The sequence below is a fragment of the Arabidopsis lyrata genome, assembly GCF_000004255.2.
Source record: "Arabidopsis lyrata subsp. lyrata unplaced genomic scaffold ARALYscaffold_8, whole genome shotgun sequence".
Classification (NCBI taxonomy): domain Eukaryota; kingdom Viridiplantae; phylum Streptophyta; class Magnoliopsida; order Brassicales; family Brassicaceae; genus Arabidopsis; species Arabidopsis lyrata.
In genome coordinates this window covers 3714809-3732156 of record NW_003302548.1, presented here as the reverse complement: position 1 = coordinate 3732156, position 17348 = coordinate 3714809, and the positions used below count along the sequence as shown (strand labels likewise).

Below are 17348 nucleotides of genomic sequence, written 5' to 3'. Positions count from 1 at the left end.
TAGAAAAAAATGTTTTCTATAGCAAAAAAAAATTGAATTAAAGAAATATTTTGGCTTTGAAAAAAAAAAAAAGCTAAAGCTTCTAAAATTTGATTAGATCCATTTTAAAGCTTTAAAATAATAATTTATATTAGTTATTTATTTTGTAAAATTAAACTTCACATATCATTTGGTAATAAAATCAAAAACCTATAATCAGAATCTATTTATGAGATTTAGAGAAAACAAATTCAAAAAAGCAGATTCCTTTTTTTTCTACCCCAAAAGCTCTTTCACATTTTCCTTACTTGTTCCATTTGGTAACCCAAATTAGAAGAGCATTTAAGTCATTTATTCATCAATGGCATTGTTCGTAATTTTGGCAATGTTAAAGGGTAATTTATGCTTCCTTCTCCTATATATAGTTGTAACCCTACTTAAAATCTCCTTGTCCTTTCATTTCTCCTTCTCTCCCAAATCGTCTTATTGTCTTATTCTCTCTCTCTCTCTCTCTCTCTCCTTCTCTCTCTTTTTATAATTTTATTATTTCTTAAATTAAGAAAAAAGAGATAATAAAAAAGCCTTCTCGGGTTGTCAAAAAATACTGTTTCACCGCAGTAATTAATTTTAAAATTTACTGTCGCTGACGTGGCATGCACTTAAAAGGAAACAGCCATGAATACAAAAACGATGCGCCTTCCCCCACGCCGAGTTATCTCCGGCGCCGTCGCCAGCAAACAAACGGAATCCGCCGTAATAAATCCACCACCGCCGCCGACTAAATCCATTCTCAAGAAAACTCCGACCATCGTTCGACCAACAACCACCGCCGCCGCAGCCGTAGCCGAGCCGGTTGGTTCGAACAAGCTCTTAGCCGGTTACTTGGCTCATGAGTTTCTCAACAATGGCACACTCTTCGGAGAGCTTTGGAATCCTACTCGAGCCCAAGCCGGCCCATTAACGGCCCAATGTACTGAGACGAGAAAAACTAAGCCGAGCCATGATATGGAGCCGAGTGATCATAAACGGAGGAGGTATGTGGAGGTTGCTAACATACTCCGGGTAGATGGGACCCACTTGCCCGGTATCGTTAACCCGTCACAGCTTGCCCGATTCCTTAAATTGTGATGCGTAAATCCACGTGGAATCATCGTATTGGTCTGTCGTTTAGAAAAAGAAGACAGCTGTAACACAGAAACATTCCTCTTCTCTTTCTTTCTTTTCTTCCATTAATTTTTCTTTTGATATTTTGTAAATTGCCATCTCTGTTTCTTTATCGTCTTCATCGAAGAAATTGACTCAGAAATGTTTTAGGTTTTTTTTTTTGAATTTCGAAATCTGGTCTATTTATGATTTAAATCGAAAAAAATTGAACGCCGATTCAACTATTTTTGTGTGAAATTACTGATTTTGATGATGAACAAAAATGATTAATGCAAAATTATTTATAAATCACTTAACCTCTTGAATCAATCTTAGATCTGTGTTAATTCGGGTACAATTTGATTACTTCAAATTTGATCTCGGTTTTGAGTTTGTAAATTTCTGATAAAGATGTCATCTTTGATCTAAAAATTTGAACTTTATTTTAAGATAATGATCACAAGTTACTGGGAACTGTGTGCTAAGTTTTAAGATCTCTTAAACAGGAATTAGACCAAATCTCAGACCTTTGTGTCTGATTAAGAGCCTGTTTTATAGATGCCTTTACTTTGTTAATTGGGTTTCTCCATTTTTAGTTAACGGTTAGGTCGTAGAATTGAATTTGTGTGTTTGATGCTTTAATCTCAATAAGTTCGTCTGAGATATAAAATTCTGTTTCGCTGGTTATATTAATTTTCTTAATCACAGGAAAAATCAGTGGTTTAGTGGTATTTGTATTGTGCCTAAGGGCATTGTAAAGCTTGTGTAGTCAAAAGAAATGTGGATTTGTAGTAAGCAGTGGACAAAATTGGTGATTATGTTTCGGATTCTTCAAGAATCTTTAGCAACAATGATTGTGAAGCTCTTTCTTGGTGATATACAGAATCTTTGACTACCAAGCATCACGGTATTGAAGTTAACTCCATCAACCAACCAGTCAGGTCGAATATTTGTTATCCATAGACCATTTTTTTGATTATAGGTCATGGAGTTTCAATAACTACTCTTCTAGTCCAATTTTTGCTTATAACTTCACTAGTTTTCTAATATTATCCCTTAATCTGTTTCTTTATCACACTTATATCCTATACTCTTACTTTGTCCATTTCGAACTCAAGCTTCTCATATTTATTGAACGTTTTTGTTGGTGAATTACTGTGTTCTGTGCACATATGTAAGGAATCTGAGAACCTCTTGAATTTAAGTACACTTCTTAAGGTTTGGTGAGTTCTTTAATTCTTAGTAATATTTTATTTCTGCTCTCTTTAGTTTTTGAAATTTTGTTCAAAGCAGAGCAGCTGCAAATTTGAAAATCTCGACATATCTAAAGCATTGTGACCCACATTGGTTGGAATAGAGGGTCTCTCAGTACAACCAGCTGGGTATATCCATATATGTAATGTCTATATGCACAATATAGTTTTACTTCTTTTTTTTTTCCGTATGAATGATCCATTATATTAAACAAAGTTGAATACAAGGTAGAATACGATTTTGGTACACAAAGCCGACAAAAGACAAAACTCTTTCGGAAACTAAGCTGGCAGAAGACATAAATATCTCCGGAAAACTAAGCCCAAAAAAAGGAAACAAAATGCACCTATCTTAAGAAATAAATCTGAAACTAGAAACCATCAGAACCCGCAAACAATCCCAGAGAAACAGTTGGCGTTGGAGCTGAACTAAGAAACATGAGCCTCGAAAGGAAACAAACAACCAGACAATCTCCATTAGACCGGAGAATCCGAAGAACTAAACAGAGAGCTCAACTAGCCACAATCCGACATAAACGAGAGAAGGGATAATCCAAGAAACGAGCACACCAAACAAACACCACCCCGCTAACTCCAGAAGCAGAAAGATCTCAAGCGAAACTTGGTACAAAAAAAAATCTTTGAAAACGGCTGAGGATAAGCCAAAGAAGAGCACCAACATTTACACGCGGACAAAGCAAACCAATCAATGCCACCTAATGGTAGCTTTACTTCATAATGGTAGTATTTTGAAATATATATAAGTTAGAAGAAAATTTAATTGTTAAAATTAGTTGTAAATTGTAATGAATTAGAGCATCTTACATAAAGACTCTTTTAATTGATACTCCATTAAAGAAATGAAACGTAACCAAATACATAAGGAAGCAAAACAAAAGACATCAATTTGTGCACAAAAGGAAAATATGAAAAAAGCAGAGCAATAATATCTCAAAACCATACCAGTCTAAAACAACCAAAGATCACCTTCACGATTAATCAAATTCTCTCGCTTTTGACAAGATCTTGTCCTGTGACCAAGAAGACACTTCACTAGAGATGTAAGATTGATAAAGGTGATCTCTCGTGATGCTTTTGGAAATCTCAATTGCAGTCCAATTGCACTGTTCTAGTGTGCATTCTATTTTCCATTCGATAAAACTATCGAGGAATTTACAACACTCGGCTATCATTTGACGAACCAGGGAAAACCGGCGTGGATGTTCAATCGCATTTACCATTTGATGAGAAGAAAGTTCAAAAATGAATATGTTTTGTCTCATGTTACTAAGGCTTTCTACTGCCCACAAGAAACTCAACAAGTCCGCTTAAAGAGGTGATGAATCAGTGAATAAACTAAGCGACAATAAATACCCTCTTTTTTTAGGGTGATTCATCTTCAAAATGATTGGCCGAAGATGTATTGTTCCAATGAATATCTTCAACATCATGAATTTCAAGGGTTGAAACGCATGTACCTTCTAGTTCGCTTGGTGGAACTCAATATATTACCTTTTCAAGCGTATGGGCTTCTTGTTCTTCAAAGAATGTAAGTTCTCTTCCTTCACATGCTGTCCGAAGTGATAAGAGGTTCAACCGGATCAAAATCGCTAAATAACTCATTACCAATGTCGGATGTTCAATGTGAAGTTCATCTAACTTCACTTTTTGTTCCGGTGTAATCTATATATAAATATTCAAATTCTGACCCGTTACTCAGTCAAAATTTTTGTTTAACTTATTTTTGGTTAAAAGAAATATATTATTCAAATGTGAATTTTTGACCCGTTAAATTTTTTTCTTCATAGATTTAACAATTTATATTCGTTTTTAAAAATTCAAATCTTGGCATATGCAGAAAAATTTACTTTTTTTTTTGTTATATGGATGATATGATGATTTATTTGTTTCATAAAAATAGAATCATATAAAGATGAGAGGTGAAGTATAATGATTAATAACAAATTAATATGGTAAGTTAGATATCAAATCTTATATGTTCATTTTGATTGGTCATTCTTTTTTTTTAAGTTAATAATATATTTTCGTTTTTAATAATTAAATTAATTAAATTTCATAAATTAGTATTTGACTTGTTTATGAGCTAAATTAATTTACTCTTTATATTTTTATCTCTAATGGCATTCTAATGTAATAACTTACAAAGAGGAATGTTATTAAAGAGTAATTATAAACTAGAATTTAACCCACGATACACCGCGGGGCTATATTTTTTTAAACAATGTAATGTTATTTTTTAAAAGATTAACTGAAGATATATCATATTAGTTTGTATTTTTAAATGTAGATATCTATCTATGTATTATTTAGTGTATGATTACTATTGTTTAGGTTTCAATTTTTGAAGTATAGATACGAAAACATACATTTTTTTAAGTATCGATGTATGGTCAATTTTAAAATTTTGAATATTTTACTCCGCGGTATACCGTGGGTCGATTTTTTACAGCTAAAATTTTTAAATTTTAAGTTGTATTTGTTTTGTTAATATTGTATGTTTTGTTTTGTGTTTAAGGTTGTATAATTGTATTTTGATTGTTAATTTTAGGATTTCATCCGTGATATACCGTTCTTTATTAATATCGACCCAAACCCGTCATCCCATATAAACCCGTCTATATTATTCCGTTAGCTAAATTATTAGTGTTATAAAATCCAAGAAAATAAATTATTATTGTTATAAAATCCAATAATTTTAGGATCTCACCCGTGGTATACCGTTCTTTGAATGATTTTAAATTTATACTACTAATATATATTTTAAATTTATCATATAAATTATATGATTTTTCTATGTGAATATTTTGATTATTATAAATTAGTATTTTTATTGTTATGCAAAATGTTAATATAAATATTTTCTATAAATCGGTTTTATGCATATTTTGTGGAGTAAAATTCACAGAAATGTTTTTTGAAGATATATGGAAAGATTGTGTAGAGATTTTTAGAAACAAATTAGGCAAGATATCGTTTGGTTAATATCTTTTATTTAAATTTTGTAAAACTAAATAATAAATGCCAATGGCATGAACTCGTAAATAAGATGGAACTCCAGGATTTATTTCATATTTGTACTTCAAAAATGTATATATAGATTGTACTCCCCAAATAATAGTATATGATACATATTTGTACCAAAAAAAATTGTTACTATTTAAGAAGATAAGAAAATCTAAAAAAATTAATCGACACCATTCATTAGATCTTACTTATCGCTAACCGTTAGATTAAATTCTCTCATTATCCTATCTAGCATATATCATATAAGAAAATCTGCAAAACTAATTTGTGGCCATTCATTTGAATTCTTATCCATATGTTATTGTATATAAATAATAGGCTTTGATCGATCAAAACCAACACTTCTAAACCAATTCCTTATTTTTACACAAAAATTATGAAAAATAGAGCACATCATCCAGTCATCAAAAGATGTGTTGTTGTATGGCACATCATTCAGTCAACGAAATTGTAAGTATGGTATGTGTTACTTTCTACTATATTTACATATAATATATGTATACGTATTTATCATCAAATGAATATGGAACAAAAAAAAAAATGAATATGAAAAAAGATGAATTTAAAAAAAAAAGGATCTCTATATATTAAAACACATTTGGTTTTTACCTGAGAGAAGAATTAGTGATGTTTGTGTAGCACCATTATGTGTATTTTATAGATATATATGATACTATTTAAGAAAATGAAATTATCTTGAGAATTTAATCTATGCTATTCATTAGATCTCACATATTAGAAACCGTTAGATTGAAATCTTGTCATTATCTTATCCAACATATCATTCAAAGAAATCTACGAAATTGATTTGTGACCATTCATTTGAATTTTCACCCATCTATTATTATTGTGCATAAATTACAAATTTTAACTATTGAAAATCATACTTTGACCAATTCATTCTTTTCTATATAAAAATGGAAAATATCGAGACACATCATTTGATCAAAAAAATATGTTGTTATATTGTGCATATCTATAAATATCACAAGATCTAATTGATAGTAATAAAAAAAAAATCTAAGAAAACTATGAAAAATCTATTTTTTTTTAAATGAACAAAAAACTAAGAGTAAAAAAATTAGAAAAAAAGATCTTTACATGGTATGATGCGCAAACGACGAGAATTTTCAAGATGACAAAAAAAGATTCCCTCTTTTGGGCTTAAGACCTTCTTTTCTTGATAGAGTCTTTCACTTTGTAGGAAATAGAACTTTTGGCTGGATTAAACCTTATCCCTTAGAAACAAACACATCGGTTTCCATCTTTTTAACCTATTTTGTCTATTTTCGTCAGCGGCGCTTTAAGTTTTTACGAAGTTCTCTTTCAGTTCATCTGCTTAAGTTTAGATCTCTCTTTTCTCTCTGTATTTCCTCGGATCTACGGTTGCTGAGTGAGTGGAGGTCTTTGCTACTGCGGTTCCCTCTGTTTTCTGGTTGGCTTGGTGAGACGGTGTTGTTTCTTGTGTCGTCTTTCTTCGAAGCTGTGGTTTTTAAAAGAAGTTGGTGTTTCTGTGCGATGTCGGCTGCCATGGATAAGGCCTTGATGGCCATGTCTCTGGATGAAGTGGATGTCCCTTTTGATATGCCGGATCTACCTCAATTCCGGTCCTGTGAAAGGAATATTCTGAGTTTGGTGGGGCGGTTACTCAATCCTGACAATCAAAGTATGTCAAATCTTATTCTCAACATGCCAAGGAAGTGGCAAAAGGTGGGAAGAGTGCGTGGTATAGCGTTATCAAATGAGAGATTCCAGTTCATTTTCACTCATGAACATGATCTTGTTGAGATTTTGGAGAAAGGAGTTCATACATTTAATGAATGGACCATTGTTCTGGAAAGATGGACTGAACATCCTCCTCCGGATTCACTGCAGTTTATCGAGCTATAGGTTCAGATCAAGAACATTCCTATAAACTATTACACTGAAAAAGCGATTACGTTACTTGGAGACATTGTTGGCCAAGTCATTGAAGCAGTTGTGGTGCCGGATAAACCTCAAAATCAAGATTTTGTGCGGGTGAAGATAAAATTCGATGTTTCCAGACCTCTGAGACAATCAAAGGTTATTAATCTCCCGGGTGGAAAATCAACAACGGTCTACTATCATTATGAGAGAATTCAGAAACGTTGCTACTATTGCCAACGATTGACTCATGAGCGTGATCTATGCCCGCTTCTGATCAAGCAACGTTTGGATCAATCTATTGACAGAAGACTTGGTAAGAAGTTTGAAAAACATAAACCAGTCCTGGTGATTAAAGAGAGTGACCCTTTGTTTGGGATTTTGTCAGAAGAACAAGTGGGTATCCACCCTGTTTTGGGCAGGCCCCGTATTTCTCATGATGTCCTGGAAGGTATGAGGCAGTATCTTTTGGCGGGTACTGTGGAAGAACGTAAGCTTAGAGAGGAGAGAGTGAAGTCTTCGGTTGCAGAGACAGAGAAGGACCCCTTCCTGCAGAAAACTGTTTTGCGTATGGAACCTCCTCTTATCATCTCCAAAGATATAAACAAAGGTAAAGGCATTGTCTTTGGGTATGACTCTTCTGATGCTTCTTCAAAGTCTGAGAATGCTTCCCCTGCTGGTGAAAAGCTGTTAGCATCTGCGATAAGAGCTCATCAGTCTGCTCCGATGATTCCTTGGGTTGAGGATGTGGTGACAGAGGATGATTTAAATCAGTTAAGTCTATTCTCTGTTCCTATTATGTCTAGTCCGACGGTTTTCAGAACTGGTTCTTATGAATCTGGTTCTTCCGGGACTATGACTAAGAAGACCTCCTCTAGGAAACGTCCTACTAAGAATCAAAGGAAAGCTCAAGTCAGTGGGACTAGTATGTTTAATGCCGATGTTCTGAAGAAACCAGGATTAGAAGAAGGGACTGTGGGAAAAAGGAAAGCAGGGAAAGGTCTGATGGTTGAAGCAAAAGCTGCAAGGCTCAGCAAAAAAAAGGTAGTCCCAAGTGAGGGACTGTCCCATATCTAATGCGGATTCTGAGTTGGAATTGTCAGGGCTTGGGGCGGCCTCAAGATCTGACGATTCCTCGTCTCATAGAGATGCGAAAAAAGCATTTTCCAGAGATTTTGTTTCTAATGGAGACTATGAACATTCGTAATGTGATTGTAGATATTCAAGTTTGACTCGGCTATGACAAGGTATATACGGTGGACCCTGTGGGTAGGTGTCGTGGACTTGCTTTGTTCTGGAAAAAAGATGTCTCGGTGGAGTTTTTGTTTGCTGATAAGAATTTGCTGGATTTGCATGTGGAGTTTGGTCTCTCCAAATTTTTTGTATCTTGTATATATGGAAATCCTAATAGTGATCTCAGAAATCTTGTTTGGGAGAGAATCACTAGATTGGGGATCCAAAGGAAGAGCAGTTGGTGTTTAATTGGAGATTTCAATGAAATCCTCCACAATGGAGAAAAGTTGGGAGGTCCTAGAAGGAGTGAAGCTTCTTTTGTTGATTTTGCTGCAATGCTAAATGCTTGTGGCATGGTTGAATTGTCAAGTTCTGGGAATGGGTTTACTTGGGGTGGTAGGAGGTATGATCTATGGATCCAGTGTAAATTGGATAGATGCTTTGGGAACAAAGAGTGGTTCAAATGCTTTCCTGCTTCTAATCAGTTGTTTTTGGAGAAGAAAGGATCAGATCATCGTCCTGTTTTGGTTCAGCTCTTTTCTTCTCAGGAAAAATATCGTGGGTCCTTTAGGTTTGATAAGAGGCTGTTACACCAACCATTAGTCCTTGAAGCTATTAAGTATGCGTGGCAAGCTCCAGTGTCTATTTTTGGACAGTCTGTTTCTCAAAGGCTGAGAAGATGTAGGAAGTCCTTAAGTCAGTGGAAAAAGGAAAATGATTCTAACTCTCTTGAGAAGATTCAAAGGATACAAAGAGAGGTTGAGTTTGAACATGCTGCCCTTCACCCATCCTTTTTTAGAATGTCTTGCCTGCAGAGGGAGTTAGTTCAAGCTCACAGAGATGAGGAGAGTTTTTGGAAGCAGAAATGCAGGAAAAAATGGATGAACTCTGGTGATAAAAATACAAAGTATTTTCATGCATCGGTGAAGGCTGAAAGATCAAAGAATGGGTTAGATAAACTGCTGGGTGAGGATGGGATTTTGCATAGATCAGAGGCTTCAAAAGGGGATGTTGCTTGCAGTTATTTCCAGAAGCTTTTCTCATCTTCTTTTCCATCTGACCCGCAAAGCTTTTTTGTGGACCTAGAGTGTCTCCTGCGGTGAATGATCTCTTGATTGCTGAGGTTTCTAGAGAAGAGGTTAGAGCTGCGGTTTTTGCCATTAAACCAGGTAGTGCACCGGGTGCTGATGGAATGACAGGTTTTTTTTCCAGCAATATTGGGACATTGTGGGTTCTCAAGTCACTGATGAAGTCTTAAGGTTCTTCAAGGATGGTATTTTTGAGGAAGAATGGAATTTCACGCAACTCTATTTGATTCCCAAAAAGGTTAACTCATCTCTCATGTCTGATTTGCGGCCGATTAGCTTATGTTCGGTGATGTACAAGATTATATCCAAGATTCTTGTGTCTAGACTTCAGCCCCTTCTTGCAGAATTGGTGTCTCCTACTCAGTCAGCGTTTGTGGCTGAAAGGCTGATTTCTGACAATATTTTGATAGCACATGAAGTCGTTCATAGTTTGAGAACTTTTGATGCTGCTGCAAAAGAGTATATGGCTATTAAAACGGATATGTCCAAGGCATACGATAGAGTGGAATGGAGCTATTTACATCATCTCCTCACTGCTTTGGGGTTCTATTCTCGTTGGGTCAGCTGGATCATGATGTGTGTAACAACTGTTTCATACACGGTGCTTATCAATGGTCAGGCTCATGGTAGGATTGTACCGCAGAGGGGACTTAGACAAGGAGATCCCTTATCTCCTTTTCTCTTTGTTTTATGCACTGAAGGGTTAACTCATTTGCTAAATAAGGCTGAGCAAGGTGGTCTCATCAATGGCTTAAAGTTTTCTGCTGAGGGACCTTCAATTCACCACTTGTTGTTTGCTGATGACACTCTTTTTGTGTGTAAGGCTGATGTGAAGCAATGCAGTGCTATTCAGCAAATTCTCCAGTCTTATGGTACTGCTACAGGTCAGATTATCAATTTGGATAAATCTTCAATATCTTTTGGTGCTAAGGTTGGGGAGGACATTAAAGTGGAGATAAAGAATAGGATGGGCATTAGTAATGAAGGTGGGGCAGGGACTTACCTTGGATTACCTGAATGCTTCAGTGGATCCAAGAAGGATATGCTAGCCTACATTCATGAGAAACTCAAGAACCGTTTGTCTGGTTGGTTTGCAAAAACTTTGTCTCAGGGTGGTAAGGAAATTCTCATAAAGACTGTGGCAATGGCGATGCCGGTCTATGCCATGTCGTGTTTTAAACTCCCAAAAGCGACTTGTGAGACCTTGACTAGTGCTTTGTCTTCTTTCTGGTGGAGCTCGGTTGAGAATGAGAAAAAAATTCACTAGGTGGCCTGGGACAGATTATGCTTACCTAAGCATCAAGGGGGTCTAGGCTTCAAAGATATAGAACTTTTCAATCAGGCTCTTCTTGCTAAGCAGGCGTGGAGGCTTTTGCAGTCACCTGATTGTTTATTTTCCAAATTCTTCAAAAGTAGATATTTTGATGACTGCTGCTTCCTTGATTCTAGTGTGGGTTACAGGCCTTCCTTTGCGTGGCGTAGTATTCTTCATGGCCGTGAGCTGCTTGTTCAGGGTCTAAAGCAGATGGTCGGAGATGGCAGCTCTTTGAAGGTTTGGATCACTAAATGGCTGGATGATGCTGAAAGGGGAATTATGAGGGCTCCTTTCATGAAGAACATTCTCATTGATTTGGAACAGAATGTTGCTGAGCTCATTGATTTTCCCAATAAGAGGTGGAATAGAGATGTATTGGAGGATTTGTTCTTCCCAGGTGATATTAAGATCATTGAGAAAACAAAACCAGTTACTGCAGATAAGGACTTCATGTGTTGGACGCATAATAAAAGTGGGGAGTATTCAGTTAGGTCTGGTTATTGGCTGGCTGCTCAGTTACATAAGGCGGATGACATTCTCTTTGCCACAGCAAGACCTTCCCTGAATGCTATTAAAGATGATATTTGGGCTGTTCTGGCTCCAACAAAGCTGAAGGTTTTTTTGTGGAAAGTAGTGAGTGGAGCCATCCCTGTGGCCTTAAGATTGAAAACACGAGGTGTGAATATTGACCCTAGGTGTCAAATCTGTGGTGAGGAGGGTGAATCAATTGAGCATATATTATTTTTGTGCCCTTTGGCTAGACAAGTGTGGGCATTATCTAACCTTCCCTCTCCGGTGGATGGTTTCTTCTCTCATTCTCTATATCATAACATTCACTATGTTTTATCTCTGAAAAAAAATCTGAGTATCCCTCTTGAGACTAGGAGAATGGTTCCTTGGATCTTATGGCTTCTTTGGAAAAACCGCAACAACCTTCTCTTTGAAGGAATGGTTTATCTTGTGAAGGATATGTTGGATAAGATCAAAGCCAGTTCTGATGAGTGGTTTCATGCTCAGGAAATTGAAATAGGGGAAGACAAGAAGGAACAAGATGTTCTTGATGGCATCAAGAGACTATGGAGACCGCCACCTAAACCTTGGTTGAAGTGTAATGTGGCTTTCTCATGGGATAAGGAGAAGAAGATAGGAGGGTCGGCTTGGGTCCTTAGGAACTCGGAGGGCATTGTTCTACTTCATAGCCGCAGAGCCTTTGGGGCTATTATTACCAGGCATGAAGCTGAAATGGTCTCTTACTGTTGGGCTGTGGAAAGCATGAGCAGTCTCAAAATCCCAAGAGTGATCTTTGCGATAGATGGTAAAGATTTAGTAAGTGCGGTGTCCAGACCAAGAGCTTGGCCTTCTTTCAAAGGTCAGGTACATCAAATTCTTTTGGCTCTCAGCTTGGTTTTGAACTGGAGATTAGAGCATGAAGAAAGGAAGGCAAACTTAGGTGCTTTCCTTATTGCTCGGAGTGTGACTTTAGAGGATCGTAGTCAATCATACGTAGCACAAGGCTACCCCTTTTGGTTAAAAGATGTGTTCACTAAGGAAAGTTGTATTACTTAATTGTAATGCCCTTTTGTCTTTTTTAGTGATTGCCCTTGATCCTTTTGAAAGGAATGTATCTTAACTTTTATCAAAAGTCTAATGAAATTTTACAGATGAAAAAAAAAAAAAAGGTATGATGTGTGGTATTTTTACGATGTTATGTTTTTGAAGAGATGCGTGATCTAAGTGGAAAATATACATCAAAGTAGGCCGTCTGAACATAACAGTGTAAGTATACATAATAAATGAGCGTGTGTTATTTTTATACTCCATATGTATATGATATTTGTATACAATATACTCCACTGTTAAATACATATACAAATAGTGTGAAAAAATAACAATCACACTCATTAAATATTTACAATGTCATGTTTGGACGCTCACTAGGATGTATATTTTCCATTTCACGTAGCTCTCCAAATTTCTAATAGCATAACATAATTAATACCTACAATACTATGTATAAATTTGTTGCTTTTAATTTTTCAACTCCCAATTTTTTTAATTTTTTTTAATAATTTTATGTTATTGCTATCAATCGGATCTTGTGATATTTCTAATTAGATACGACATAACAATACATCTTCATGTTGACTATATGATGTGTCTCTATTTTCTTTCATAGTTTTTGAATAGAAAATAAGAAGTTAGTTGTAGTGTGATTTTTTAGTGGTTAAAGTCTATTATTTATACACAATAATAGATGGATAAGAATTCAAATGAATGATCACGAATCAGTTTCAAAGATTTCTTTATATCATATGTTAGATATGATAATAAAATGATGTTATTCTAACGATTGATGACGGGTAAGATCTAATGAATAACGTAAATTAAATTCTCAAGTTTTTTTTTTTTAATCTTCTTAAATAGTAACATTTAAAATCTATAAAAAGATATATAGACATTAGTCAAATACCACTACTTATTTTCTTAGTTTTTTAAAAAGAAAATTGAAAATCCATTTATTTGCATTATCCTCTCTTTTTTTTCGGACTCATCTAAGCTTGATGAATGCTCACATTGCAACAACAGTAAAAATCACACAAATTGCAGTCAATTTGGATTGTAATGTTGTCAATTAGGTTTGAACACTTGCAAAATCTTTAAAAAGAATTGCCGTATTACTAAAATTACAAGTTGGATTGTAATATGGGAACCAAATGGTTATTCTTTCATAATCGATGATCGAGACGTTTACTACGCAACAAATAAACCAAGTCCTCTGACCAGATCCGGTTCAAGAAGTCTTCCCTCTCTCGCGCCAACTTTGACCAAAGACAAACGGCGACCACACGTCGTCAATTCCCTTTGGTCTCCCAAACTCTAAAACCAAATAAAACCGAATATATTGTTACCCACTACTTTATCAAATTCTATATAAAAATCAAATTTCACCAATCTAAATGAAAATAATCACCTTAAAAAGGCTTAATATTTATATAATTTTCAAAAATTTGATAAATTTACATGAAAACTAAAACATATAATGTACAAACCGAACCGAACCAAACCAAACCGGATGATTTTGACGGGGTCAACACTAACGGCTTTTCACATTAGAGTTGACCAAATGGGAGCATTGACCTATAATTGAGTGAGTCTCTGCATTAAATATGTAAATCATCGATCGTCTTCCCAATTTCGAATCTCACACCGAAAGTTATTATTTTCGAATCCACTAACGAATCAATCTTCAAGAGCAGAATCTTTTTAGTGTTCCTTTGTAATTTCTCAGTATATATATATATAGATACTAAATCAAGCCGTGTAAAAATGGCTATGGCGAGTTTATATCGGCGATCTCTTCCTTCTCCTCCGGCGATTGACTTTTCTTCTGCCGAAGGCAAGGTACGTACGGATCAATCAGGTTTTTGATTTCCATGGATTCCGATGATAAAATTAGGTTTTGGTTTCACGTAAATTTTGCTGTGGTTCTGATTATTTACGATCTCCAATCTCGATTTCGTTTTTGTCTTCAATACTCATGAGATCTTACAATTTGTTCAGAACTCGAATTAATCGTTTTTTGTAAGATTTTGTATCTGAATTACTAAGATATCTTCTTACGCCGAGACCAGAGCATTTTATATGGTTCTCTCTTGAGTGTCACTCGAACCAGCGACCTAGATACTAGATTTGGATGTTGTTACTATAGTTGGTGTATATTTTGGCTCTTTTGAGAGATTATAAAAACATAGTCGTCATTACTTGTTTACCTTCTCAAGTCAGTGATAGTGATCACTGAGATCTGAATATATATATATTTCCAAATAATTTCTATGAAATTCGACAAGTTTTTATCTGCATTTAACTGTTTTCTAGAAGTAGTAGGTTTGGTGATTTTATTTAATGGACTTGTCAATAAAAGTATGTTGTGATCATTGTGGCAGCTAATCTTCAATGAAGCGCTTCAGAAAGGAACTATGGAAGGATTTTTCAGGTTGATTTCGTATTTCCAGACGCAGTCTGAACCTGCGTATTGTGGCTTGGCTAGTCTTTCTGTGGTGTTGAATGCTCTTTCTATTGATCCTGGACGCAAATGGAAAGGTATGCAATATTGTATAGTATAGCAAATGTGGCCACATTTAGTGATGGTTTTTTTTAAAAAAAATTCCTGTTTCCAATAGGGCCTTGGAGGTGGTTTGATGAATCAATGTTGGACTGCTGCGAGCCACTGGAAGTAGTGAAGGAAAAGGGAATTTCATTTGGAAAAGTTGTCTGTTTGGCTCATTGTTCAGGAGCAAAAGTTGAGGCTTTCCGTACAAGTCAGAGCACTATTGAGGATTTCCGCAAATTTGTCGTGAAATGCACGAGTTCTGAGAATTGCCATATGATCTCAACATATCACAGAGGTGTCTTTAAGCAGGTAACCATAACTGTACACTGAGGATCAGTCATATTTTCAAGTCTTAAAACGTCTGAAAGCGATTGGGGTTGTAACTGATCTTAATTGCAGACTGGGACTGGTCACTTTTCACCTATTGGTGGCTATAATGCTGAGAGAGATATGGCTTTGATTCTTGATGTTGCTCGTTTCAAGTATCCTCCTCACTGGGTTCCTCTTAAACTTCTTTGGGAAGCCATGGACAGCATTGATCAGTCAACTGGGAAACGTAGAGGGTACAAAATCCTTTCTTATCTTTCTCTTAGATTCTTACTGTAACATGGATGTAATTTTTTTTATAGAATATGGTCTAATGTTTTTCTGTGTTCTTACCAGGTTCATGCTGATATCTAGACCCCACCGAGAACCTGGTTTGCTCTACACTCTGGTATGTTAGATGCAATATAGGTTCTCTTTAAGTTTGCTAATATCTTGTTCGTCATTTTTGCTATTATGTTAATGCAGTCACTCAAATCCTTTACTGTTTTGATGTGATTGTGAATTTGAAACTTTTAAGAGAGTATCTCTTCCACATGTATTGAATGAACTTCAGATCCTTATGAGTGTTTTGGTAAGACAAAAGTCATGGATTGGTGATAATTTTGCTTCTATATTACCAGAGCTGCAAGGACGAAAGCTGGATCGACATAGCAAAGTATTTGAAGGAAGATGTTCCTCGTCTTGTAAGTTCACAACATGTAGATTCTGTGGACAAAATCATATCAGTTGTGTTCAAGTCACTTCCATCAAACTTCAACCAATTCATCAGATGGGTGGCTGAGATCCGAATTACAGAGGACTCGAACCAAAATCTCAGCGCAGAGGAGAAGTCAAGGCTGAAACTAAAGGTATTTTCAAAATATTTTTTTCACAGTAACCCAAAGCTGCATGAAAACTGTTCATCTCTCGATTCTCTCTGTGATCTTCTATTCATGAGTAACTTTAATCTACTGCAGCAATTGGTGCTGAAAGAAGTGCACGAAACTGAACTGTTCAAACACATCAATATGTTTTTATCCTCGGTGGGTTACGAAGACAGTCTAACATATGCTGCTGCAAAGGCTTGTTGCCAAGGAGCTGAAATCTTATCCGGAAGCCCATCGAAAGAGTTCTGTTGTCGGGAAACTTGTGTGAAATGCATCAAAGGTATGTCGCTATGTTGATTCTTAAACTAAGTTTGACCCTTTTTGCATTTAGTCAACTCTTCAAATGTCTTATCAAGGTTAAACATTTTAGTGTTAGATCAGAGGCTAGTAATTAGCAATTTCCACTGCTAATTTTTTTGTTTCTTTATTAAGGTCCTGATGACTCTGAAGGCACGGTGGTGACTGGAGTTGTGGTGCGTGATGGTAATGAACAAAAGGTTGATCTATTGGTTCCATCGACCCAAACTGAGTGTGAATGTGGCCCGGAAGCAAATTATCCAGCAGGAAACGATGTGTTCACTGCACTTCTGTTGGCGTTACCTCCACAGACATGGTCAGGGATCAAAGACCAAGCTCTTATGCATGAAATGAAGCAGCTCATTTCCATGGCTTCCCTCCCAACTTTACTTCAAGAAGAGGTAAATTTTTTACCAATTCTATTTCTCGGTATCATCAAGAGTCACGGTTCTCTCTTTAGTGGAAAATGGTTAAGATCTTCGTACTTAAGATATATATAAGTCTTTTAGAGAATAAACAAATAACTATTTTTGGGGTGATTGTAGGTATTGCATCTTCGACGACAACTTCAGCTGCTAAAACGATGCCAAGAGAACAAAGAAGAGGAAGATCTCGCTGCTCCTGCCTATTAATTCATCTTCCCAAATTCATTCTCTTCCCCATTTTCTCATTGTTAGAATGTATCTTTTATATTCTCTGTATGATTCAATTTCTATTTGCAATGAGAGATATTGTAAGATGCATTCTATATGATATTAAGTTATTAATCATAAGTTATGATGACAC

At 35.7% G+C, this 17348-nt stretch overlaps 3 protein-coding genes across 4 annotated transcripts; all 3 read left to right on the top strand.

The window, feature by feature from the left end:
- Positions 1–434: 434 nt before the first annotated feature.
- Positions 435–1434, top strand: LOC9301459. Its single transcript, XM_021015690.1, has one exon. The coding sequence runs from the start codon at positions 655–657 to the stop codon at positions 1105–1107; it is 453 nt and encodes a 150-aa protein (XP_020871349.1). The 5' UTR covers positions 435–654; the 3' UTR covers positions 1108–1434.
- A 559-nt stretch (positions 1435–1993) lies between these two features.
- Positions 1994–4078, top strand: LOC110225728. The gene is given in 3 exon segments (XM_021015691.1): positions 1994–3548; positions 3550–3639; positions 3642–4078. Coding segments are annotated over 3 exon segments (240 nt in total). The 5' UTR covers positions 1994–3464; the 3' UTR covers positions 3708–4078.
- A 1694-nt stretch (positions 4079–5772) lies between these two features.
- Positions 5773–17335, top strand: LOC9299691 (glutathione gamma-glutamylcysteinyltransferase 1). Of its 2 annotated transcripts, none has more exons than XM_002865338.2 (10): positions 5773–5870; positions 14266–14363; positions 14906–15062; positions 15143–15381; positions 15472–15635; positions 15736–15787; positions 16020–16247; positions 16356–16545; positions 16698–16963; positions 17108–17335. In XM_002865338.2, the coding sequence occupies exons 2-10, from the start codon at positions 14289–14291 to the stop codon at positions 17192–17194; spliced, it is 1458 nt and encodes a 485-aa protein (XP_002865384.1). In that variant the 5' UTR covers positions 5773–5870; positions 14266–14288; the 3' UTR covers positions 17195–17335. The 2 variants fall into 2 exon arrangements, with proteins under 2 accessions (XP_002865384.1, XP_020871776.1); XM_021016117.1 differs by having other exon boundaries at positions 5789–5879.
- The last annotated feature ends 13 nt before the right edge of the window (positions 17336–17348 follow it).

Bases quoted from the DNA above. Each gene is read 5' to 3' on its own strand.
- LOC9301459 (XM_021015690.1), top strand. From the start codon at position 655: ATGAATACAAAAACGATGCGCCTTCCCCCACGCCGAGTTATCTCCGGC.
- LOC9299691 (XM_002865338.2), top strand. From the start codon at position 14,289: ATGGCTATGGCGAGTTTATATCGGCGATCTCTTCCTTCTCCTCCGGCG. The intron at 14,364-14,905 runs GTACGTACGGAT...TCATTGTGGCAG, and splicing joins TTTCTTCTGCCGAAGGCAAG to CTAATCTTCAATGAAGCGCT. The intron at 15,063-15,142 runs GTATGCAATATT...TGTTTCCAATAG, and splicing joins TCCTGGACGCAAATGGAAAG to GGCCTTGGAGGTGGTTTGAT.